This window comes from Vigna unguiculata, chromosome 1 (assembly GCF_004118075.2).
Source record: "Vigna unguiculata cultivar IT97K-499-35 chromosome 1, ASM411807v1, whole genome shotgun sequence".
Lineage (NCBI taxonomy): Eukaryota > Viridiplantae > Streptophyta > Magnoliopsida > Fabales > Fabaceae > Vigna > Vigna unguiculata.
The window spans coordinates 5,529,170-5,540,051 of NC_040279.1; the positions used below are offsets into that span (position 1 = coordinate 5,529,170).

The 10,882-nt window shown below is 33.2% G+C and overlaps 1 protein-coding gene across 1 annotated transcript; it reads left to right on the forward strand.

Moving 5' to 3' along the window:
• The first annotated feature begins 3,655 nt into the window (after positions 1-3,655).
• Positions 3,656-4,765, forward strand: LOC114195829 (zinc finger A20 and AN1 domain-containing stress-associated protein 5-like). Its single transcript, XM_028086256.1, has one exon. The coding sequence runs from the start codon at positions 3,931-3,933 to the stop codon at positions 4,429-4,431; it is 501 nt and encodes a 166-aa protein (XP_027942057.1). The 5' UTR covers positions 3,656-3,930; the 3' UTR covers positions 4,432-4,765.
• The last annotated feature ends 6,117 nt before the right edge of the window (positions 4,766-10,882 follow it).

The window sequence follows — 10,882 nt, forward strand, 5'->3', positions numbered from 1 at the left end:
CACATGGCTTTTGTAGCTTTTTGGTTCTGTGGACTTTTTAAATGAGAGACTTTTTAGCCTTGTGGGTTTTTTGGCCTTAGCCCAAGTGGATTAGGACCAAGCCCTGTAGACTGGACCAAATTGACAACTCTATATATGATTAGATATTGAAACTGCCACAATAATGTATGTAAAAAATTATCTTAAAGACATAAAATGTAAATAGTTTCATTTCATCTTAAAGACGTAAAAAAACCATTTCTTTCACCTATAATGATATATAAATGGACTTTTTTCTTTAATATGAATTTTATATTTTTATTTTATTCTTATACAGAATTCAAAGTTTTGAGTGTATTATGTTTTTGAATTTTCTTTTAACACCTAATAATAATATTTTTAGGACAATAAAAATGAATGTAAGTCACATTGTCAACTTTAGAAAAAATGGGTTAAATAAGTTTTTAGTTCTTAAAAGCAAACTTGAATTTCGTCCATATCTTAAATTTTGATATATTTTGATCCTCAAACTTAAAAATGAATGGATATAGTCCTTCTAACCAAACTACATTAAATAATTTTCACGTGTCAAACACGTTTTAGGATGACGTTTGAGTTGTTTGCACTATTTTGACATGTTTCAATTCAAATGTCAACCTAAAATAACGTTTAAGAAGTCCTAAAAAATTAATGTCATTAGGTTAAGATGACTATATCCATTTATTTTCAAAGTTTGGGGACCAAAATGTATCAAAGTTTGAAAAAGGGATGAATTCCAATTTTGCATGTAAGTTCAGGGACTAAAAACATACTTAACCCAAAAAAATCTTATAAAAAAAGCAAGAGTAAAAAGATCATACAAGAGATTTGTTTTTTATAAGACAATGTTCTAATAAAAAACTCTTGTTGCGAAAGAAAGAGCAGGTCGAAGATACAACACCCGAGTTTATGAAAGGTCCTTTCAGAAAGGCGACCTAGTCTAGAAAAAGATTTGTAACGCTCGAAGAAACAAAACAAAAGGAAAGCTAGCCCCTAACTAGGACGACTCCTATCGTGTCGTCCACTCCCTTTAGAACAGAGCATACAAGTTATAAGAACTAAGAGGAAAACTAATTTCGAGCATGTAAAACGCTACTCATCTAAAGAAGTACTATAACTAAATGTAAGATGAGGTATGTACTCTTTTCCCTTCGCTTGGATTTGATTCCTAAGTTGAGTTTTGCCGAGCAAGATTTTAACAAGGCACACCATATTTCGTTAATAAAGTCCTTTTTTTCTTACATTGTTTGTTTACTTAATTATTAGCTAAGTTTATCTCGTGACAAATGTCGAAGAGAAGTAAACACATCTTTAAGCCCGTATGGATGACAACATAATACGAAGCTTGTCAAACGGCAACACAAAACTCGTTCAGAAAACGACAATGATAAGCCCGCTTAAGACAACGACATCCAAACATACCTAATGGGGCAACTTCTAGCAACTTTAAAAAGTAAGGCCAACGTAGCAATAAATAATCGTATATAGCATAAGATCGGTGTATCATCATACACATATACATGCTTAAAATTTTCATTCATCAATTTAGTACATATCCAAAAAGTCATTTCAAAGTTTCAAAAGGCATTACAAAAGTTCTACACATCATCAACTAAAACATTAACACCAAGCTTTAACCCCACAAAAAACACAACTATTAGCCTTACACTCGAAGTACGCATTAGTGTCCTCAACTTAAAGGACATATATCACCTTCCTACAGTTTATGGGTAGAGGAAGCTGCCCAATAAGCTTAACCCCTCTCTCCTCCTCAATGATCAGAACACCATCAGGCACCGAGGTAAACCTCTTGGGATACGAACAAAATAGAGGAACCTGGGTTTTTGAGTACCCGAGTGCAGGAAATACTTGACCTTAGATGCAACATAGGAAGACTTCAACTTAACGAATTTGTCTTTGAAGTTTTTGAAGGGCTGGAAATACACGATGAACAGAGAATTGTATGTGGCACCATTTAATGAAACCCAACCAATTTTAGCCCCATTTTCATTTGATAAAAATACATAAACATACGTGGTGTAGGGTTCAAACCGTGATGCTCACAGACAATCTCAAACGCCTTAACAAAGCCCCAACTATTGAGGTGAAACTAACTTGGCACCATAGATATGATCGACAAAAGCTCTCTTTCAAAATCAGACAAGGGAAACGAAATATTAAAATCCCTAAAGTATTCATATATGTATATACAAATGTCGTCTTCCTCGGCAGGAGGAGAAAAAACCCTATCACCTAGGGAGCAAGGAAAGGCGATAAGCCCCTTGGGGGCAAAAGTTGAAGGTAGACATCAACTCGGATAGCTTTACCTTAGTAAGGAACTCAGAGGCGTAAAAGGCCACATCAAGTATACTTGGGGTCCATGATGGACGAAAAACAGCCCTTCCCCCGAGCCTTAGGAATTGATGACTCAGTCTGAGTCATGGGGAGCGCCACCGCCTTACCCTCAGCTTGATAGTATGCATTTTAACCACCCAGCCCGCCTAGAGAGGTCGCACTCCAAAAACACCCCCATAATTCTACGACATCAAGATAAATGTCCTAGGTCTTGCCCACTAGTAAGATAAACCGAATCATCCACCTGCAAGGTTAAAGACGACCACATATAGTCCGGGCAAACAACCTATCCAACTATAACATTGTAAAAGCTTGATACAGGTCGACCAAGAGGCCAATCAGCTGCAACAAGCACGCCTTACATGTCAATCAAACTCTAGAGACTGAGGGGCTTATGTACCTACCCAACCTAGTAGATGATATCGAGTAATGTGGCTCAATAAGGCCCAATTATCTAAGATACATTTATTAGAGCAAATATTCACATATTAACAGTAATCATGACAAATTTCTTTAGTTTGATATTCCTTGATATCAAATATTTAAAAAATATTTGATATATTAAATAAGGTGTTACATTATTATTAATGTTAATTTATTCAAGTTAAGTTGTTATTTTATTAATATTGGTTGATATTATATTACCTTGTTTTATCATCGGGATCCAAAATCTAAAAAATCCTATAAATACACATAGTATTTTACCAAAACATACACACTTTCATGTACTCATACAAAAAATATACGGATCAAAATATTTGATAAAAACATATACTTTATTATCTATATGTTATTGTTGGTAAATTATTTGCTTGTACTCTTATTTATTCTTTTTTTACATATTAATCAATGTTATTTTGTAATTAATATAAAATATTACTGTAATTAACAAAGAATTTTTTACATAATTATGTAACAAAATAATACTAAAAAATTTATAAAACTTATTTATATAATAAATATAACATATTTTAAAAAAGTTTGAGGAGTAGAAATAGTAGTTTTGTGAGAAAGTGTAGCAATGGAAAGAAAGGTGTAATTCGAAGGCAACCCACCCAACCTAACAAAATGAATCAAAATAGTAACAGAGGCAACACCAACCATAATAATAAAAGCAATAATAATAAACGTAATAAAATAATAAAAAATAAAATGAAAAAGACAGAGACATATGATTTGGATGATGCAGTGACAGGAACACGTCAGAAACCTGTGAGAAAAGAAAGGGGGCAGAGGCAAATTGCAACAGCAACAACTCAAAGAAAGGAGGCAGTTGGACAAATTGGTAATTTCCGCCGCCAGAGCATGAAGGAAAGAGAAAGAGAAAGAAAAAGAAAAGAAAGAAATGTTTGATACGCGTCTCTATGAGGCCCATATTCCATTGCCATTACCGACCTCACAACGCATCGCAACACCTTCAAATCCCCTCTCCTCTCTCTCGCACCTCTTCGCAACCCATCCACAATCATAACCCTTTCTTCTTTCTCTCTCTCTCTATCTCTCTCTCTGTCTCTCTTTCTCCGATCGCAAAAACCTAACTCCGTTTTCTCTTCCTCCATGGCTCAGAAAACCGAGAACGAAGAAACCGAGTTCAAGGTTCCCGAAACCATTACTCTATGCGTCAACAACTGCGGGGTCACAGGGAACCCTGCCACCAACAACATGTGCCAGAACTGCTTCACCGCCTTCACCGCCTCCACAGCCACAACGTCATCCGCTACCGCCGCCACCGCCGGAGTCTCCTCGCTCTCCGCTAGATCCGCTGCGTCCGCGCGTCCTCAGAAGAGATCCTTCCCCGAAGAGCCTTCCTCGGCTGCAGATCCTCCCTCCTCCGACCAAAACACGCCGTCCGAGGCCAAACGCGTCGTCAACCGCTGCTCCGGTTGCAGGCGGAAGGTCGGACTCACGGGATTCCGGTGCCGGTGTGGCGAACTCTTCTGCGCGGAGCATCGGTACTCCGATCGCCACGACTGCAGTTACGACTACAAAGCCGCCGGTAGAGAAGCCATCGCCAGGGAGAATCCGGTGGTCAGAGCCGCGAAGATCGTCAAAGTCTGAAGAAAAAGAAAACAAAAAAGGAAGAGAAACCCGAAACGGAATCTCGTCGTTGACCCGGCTTCACGCGATCGGTTCGGGTCACGGGTCTCCGCTTTTGTTTTTTTCAGATTATATATATAGAGAAGCAAAAGAAAGTAGCTGATGACAGGTTTAAGAGAGAGCGTGTGTGAGGTTTAGAGAGAGATTGTTGCCGAAAAGATGAAGAAGAATTTATCTGAATTTCTCTTGTGTTCTTCGATCAAGCTCAGATCGTTTCATTTTTTTTCCTCTTATTTTTACGTTTGTTTTCTTCCCGATTTGATCTTGAAATGATAAATTATTGTGATTTACCATATTTGTTTCCATTCTCGCGTCGTGGATCTGATTATATGCGTGATTTCGATCAAAGAATATTTTGTTGTTTGCATCATCGATGAAGGTTCGAAGTTGTTTCAGAAAATTTTGAGATTGTTTGATTCGAAATTAATTTACAACTGAAATCGATCGATTCGGAGATTGAACTCGTGATTTTGAATTGAACTTATTTTCTGGAAAGCGTTGAATTTTGTTGTTAGATTAGTTGGTGGGCGATGATGATTTTTCTGAGAAATGAGACACGGCGTGGTGGAGTAATTCGGCTGTGTTCGTGGGGGTATTGTGGTAATTTCCAGCGCTTTGAAAATGGAATTTTCGGTAACAGCGATAATTGAAAGTGGGGTGGGGGCCACGTGATTTGACATGTGACGATATATTGGGCTGTGAGATAACGAGTTCGGGTGCGAAATATCGCGGTTTTTTCCTTTATGAAAGTGACCGGTGCCTTATGTGACCCAATAGAGTATCGCCAGGTGTTTGCTGAATAAAGGTATGTGACGTATGACACAGACAATTTTTTTTTCTAATTTTTTTCTTCGAAAGGAATATATATTTTTATTTAATAAAACGAATCTTGAATTTTTCCTTTTTTTTTTTCTCTGGAGGAAGTATATTTATTTCGGATAAGGGGTTAGCGAATTGCCTTATTAGGTTCTGTATCCTCTAAGATATTCCGATCTTCTTGTTTTTGAGAATTTTCAAATTAGACTTATTTGACTTAGAGATATTTAAGTGTCTAAAGATGAAAAGTATGATTATAAACGAATTATAAGTGAGTTGGTTAATTTATACACCATTATAGAAATACAATTTTTTTAATTACTAGGTTTTAGTGTATTTCTTTTATTTGATAATTTATTTTCTATTAAGAAACGACGTGTTTTTTTAATTATGTTTGTATACTTGTTAATTAAATAATTTTATCATCCTGCTATATTTTAAAAGAGACATAGGTAAAAAATATTCGATATTGTAAGTTTATTTATAGAAAGGGTTAAATATTTTTGTCCCTATACAATTTTGAAATTTTGAAAATGATCTCTTATGAAAATCTTGAACCATTTTGGTTTTATGTTTTTAAAATTGATGATTTCAGTCCTTATTTTTGGACGTCGTCATGTGGTAAATAGTGTTTCAATTAAAACAATGATCTTATGTATTAAAAACATTGCTAACACGTATTTACTTTCATTTAATTTAAAATGGAAGTTGAAAAACTCATGAAGGTCTTCATAAATGTTTTAAAAGGGAAGAATTTGGAAGAAGGCCTTGTTTTCTAATTTCAAGTGAATACAAATTTGGGGAAGAGTGGTGCATAAAAGAGCGAAGTGGTGAGTAGTTGTTCGTCAAAATAAGGTAAGCACATACGGGGATTAGGGTTTTCTACTATTTTAGGGTTTAACAATGAGGAGGAATTCTAGATCGAAGTGTAATGCGTAGTTATTGTTTGTATCTATACAACTGGAATCTTCGCATTTTGGACCAAAACTTTGTGGATGTGGCGAAAGATGACTGCTTCTTAAAGCAACCACCACGAAGAACAATGGAAGATTTTTCAAGAGATGTCGAAATTGGGCAAGTTGTTTGTGTTATTTAGATTTGTTGTTGTTATTTTGCTAAATTAATTATTTTTCTTTGTAGAGTAAAGTAATTGTAGCTACTTCTAATGGGCTGATAGGTGGAACCTCAAGTGAGAGGATAGTCAAAAATTGATGAAGATGTTAGTGGAAGTGATAGAATGGTACAGTTGGTGCAGAAGAATGTCAAGATGAAGAAGAAGTTAATGACATAGAGAAAAATATGACAAATTAAGTTGTTTTTTTGTTCTGTCTTGGGCTTGTACCGTGATACTTTATGTTTTAATTCTCCTAAAGACGAATTGTAAAGAGTAAGGTTGTAGAGCAATTATTCATTTCATTATAATTTAAAGTTCAGAAATTAGTAGTCTTTTGGTTGTGAAGTTTATATGTTATAAGTCCCTGTGTTATAAACTTTACATGTTATTAGTCCGTATGTTGTGAACATGACATGGTTTTAGTCCTTGTCTTTTAAATTTGACATGTTATAAATACTTCTATTATATTGACTGAATTTGATCTGTCATCATTAATTTCAGTTGTCCATTCTTCTGGCGCGACTTCATCTTCGCGTCTCAAATAAATCATTTATCATATCATAACAATTATATCATAATTAATGCAATGTGTGACATACTTGAACTTTCTCTTGTAGACAATGATTCTCTCTTTATCTTGTTCTTATTCACACAGAATCAAACAAAAAAAATATCTTCATGTTTCTATTAAAATTTTATTGTTTTGTTCATTTTTGTCCCAGCCCAAAATAATAATTATTCCCTAACTAAACTTTTTTGTGCTAATATTTACTAAAAAGCTGAAATATCATATCCCCTTACCAGATTTCTTCATGTACTTGCTGTATAAATGTCAGACAATAACGGTGCTCAACTCCGTGCAACAGTTCATCAAATACTTGCATCAGTCCCTATCAACTGTAAAATAACTATTTCTGATTCAATTTAAAACAATTATTGTAAAACAAAAAATTATTCCACCGATTTAAAACTTGTGATATATTTCTGCGTGAGTTATCTTCCATCCCTAAATAATCATCATCATCATCTTTATGTCGTTCATCCTCACTCATATCCAATTGTACACCATCCTCCCTTGAATCAACAATAGTGTAATCACCAGAATGAGCCCCCTCTTTTGCATTTCCCCGTTAAGAACAACATGACCATCCCCCTATTCCTGATTTCCCCCCTTAAGAACAACATTATCATCTCCCTCTTCTTGATTTCCCCCTTCTAGAACAACATCACCACCCCTTTTCTCCAATTCCCCATGAAGAACATCATCATCAACCGCCCTTCTTCATTTGCCCCATCAACATTAAGATCACCATTCTCCCTTTCTTTATTTCCCCCTTCGGGCTGCACATTCGTATCACCAACTCCCCTTTCTTCATTTCCCCCTCAACAATAACATCAACACTCCCCCTTCTTCATTTCCCTAATTAAATCCTTCAATAAGTTCAATAACATGAGCAGAACTAACCAAATGATCAACATATATCTCAACCTCTTCTTTCTTGTTTTGTGCATATTCTACCAATTACAAAGCATGCCTATCTTCACTTAATGCATTTAAATCTCTATCCATTCTCCCTTTTTTAGGCTTCCACCATAAATTCACATGTCCATCATACTTAAAATCCTTCTTCATTATACCCAATGCTTTGAAGTAAGACCACATCACTCCTCACACAACATGCTTTTCTCCACCTTTATAACACAAGAGCCTCCCTCTAAATCTTTCAAACTTGTCATGTGATGGAAGATGATTGAGAAACCCATCTCTACAACAACGAACACAAAACCCTAAACCCATAAAAAACACAATAAAGCCAAACAAAACTAACATAGAGAATGAAAACAAAAAACTAATGTTCCCTCCAATAAACCTCATCAAAACCCTAAATCAAAACAAACCAACAAAAGAAAACCATCACCTCTATTTCCTTGCAATATTATATTCTAACCACGACCAAGACAACACTTAGTTGTTGCTCACCACGTAAAGAATGCCAGTGCAGACTTTCATTTTCACGTTTCATTTTCATCTTTCGCCTTCATCTTTCGTTTTCCAATCTCAAACACCACTTTCTATTAAAATGCACGTTCAAATAGTTAACTAACTATAACTTGTTAAGTTTAGAACAAATATTATTTTTATTTTTAATATTAAATCAATAATAAATAAACTAAATTAAAATGTGTCAGCAACGTCTGTAATACGTGTCATTAGATTAATAGCCTAACTGGAACGTCGTTGGCCACATGGCCACACTGTTAACGAAATTCAAAAATAGGGATTGAAACCATCAGTTAAGCATGAGGACAAAAAACAGTATAGGGACCAAAAACATATTTAGTTCCATTCTTGAAATAGTCTCTACATATTGTTTCTCTCCCATTTGAGACCAAATTTATTATTTATATAAATGTTAGACCGATATCTTTTACTAAAATTAACTTTTTAACATATTACATTTTTCTTGATTTTTAACCAATGTTATATTAATCACAACTTTTACCACTAAATTTTAATATTAAAAAAGTACCTAATTTTGTAAAAATATTTATACTTAATTAGTTTTAATCTTATAAGAAGATATGAATTAACAAAACATGGATTAATAATTAAAATATGTTTTTTTAATACATGTTTTTTATATAAGATGTAAACTAATTAAGTATAAATATTTTTACAAAATTAAGTACTAACATTTATATTAAAATTTAGTAGTAATAGTCATGATTAACAAACCATAGATTAATATTGGTTTAATTATGCCTTTGGTCCCCATTTTGGAGTCAAAATCTCAAAATGGTACCCAAATTTTTAAAAGTCTCAAAATGGTCCTTTTTTGTTGAAACGTCTTACGTTTGCCCTTTCCATTAAGTCAAGATTGACGCCATTAGAGGGAGTGCCACGTGTCAGTTCCTCGATTTTTTAAATTTTTTTATTAATTTTTTGTATTTTTAATTTTTTTTTTGAATTTTTTCAAGAAAATCAAAAAATTGTCACGTGTCAAGTTGTCATCGTGCCACGTGGCAGTGACAGTGTGATGTGGCAGTGACAGTGACACGTGTCAGTATTACGCCACGTGTCATTTTCTTAGTCTCAATTTGGTTCCTTTATTTTAATTTGTCTCAATTTAGTCCAAATTTTTGTAAACATTAGCAATTTTGTCCCTCTCCAAATTGAAATCAAATTTAATTTCTATATAAATATACACAAATATTTCCATCAAAATTGATATTTCAAGTAAATATTTTTAACCAAATTAAGTTCATTTAATTAATATTTTACATTGAACTTTATTTAAAATGGTTTAAAAGTTGTTAATAGAAAATAATGTTAATAGAAAAAAATTCATAAATTAACTAGTTCATGTTACAATAAAACACATATAAATTTAAAATTTGAAAACAATTTTAAGTAAAGTTGAATGTGAAACATAATTTTAAATAAACTTAGCTATGTTAAAAATATATAATAAAAATATCAATTTGAATAAAAATATCAAATTTAATCAAAATATTTGTATAACATTTATATAAAATTAATTTTTGTTTCAATTTGAAGAGGGACAAAATTGCTCATTTTTACAAAAATTGGGACTAAATTGAGACAAATTAAAATAAAGGGACCAAATTGAGACTAAGAAAATGACACCTAGCATAATACTGACACGTGTCACTGTCACTGCCACGTGGCACGATGACAACTTGACACGTGGCAATTTTTTGATTTTTTTTAAAAATTCAAAAAAAAAATCAAAATTCAAAAAAAAATTCAAAAAAAAAAAATTAATAAAAAATTCAAAAAATCGAGGAACTGACACGTGACACTCCCTCTAACAGTGTTAACCTTGACTTCATGGAAAGGGCAAACGTGAGACGTTTCAACAAAAAAATAGACTATTTTGAGACTTTTCAAAATTTGGGTACCATTTTGAGATTTTGACTCCAAAATGGGGATTAAAGGCATAATTAAACTGATTAATATTATACAATAATGTAATATGTTAAAAAGTCATGTTTAACAAAAAAATATATCAGTATATAATTTACACAAATAATAAATTTGGTCTCAAAATGGAGAGAGATAATATTATTCTCTCTTGAATAAATTTACAAAAAAAAATTAAAATTTAAAAAATTATGTATTGACGCATGACCTATAACATTGTTAAGAATTTTTTTTAAAGGACCTAATTGAAACATTTTTTCAAAATTTGAGACACAATTAAAAAAATTTTAAAAACGGAGGTCAAATTAATACACTTCTACCAAAACCAGAATCATTCGACTAATTAAAAAACAATTGATTGTATAAAATTTTATGTATGGATGTTTAGGCTAGATTTCCATCAAAACCCCCCCGAAGAGGATTAAACAAGTAAAGTAGTTCTAATCCAATGACCAAACCAAACTGAATAGCTTCTAAAACAGATTAAACCAATCAAGAGAAACAACGACTTCAATTAAAGAGGGATAGTTTTAATT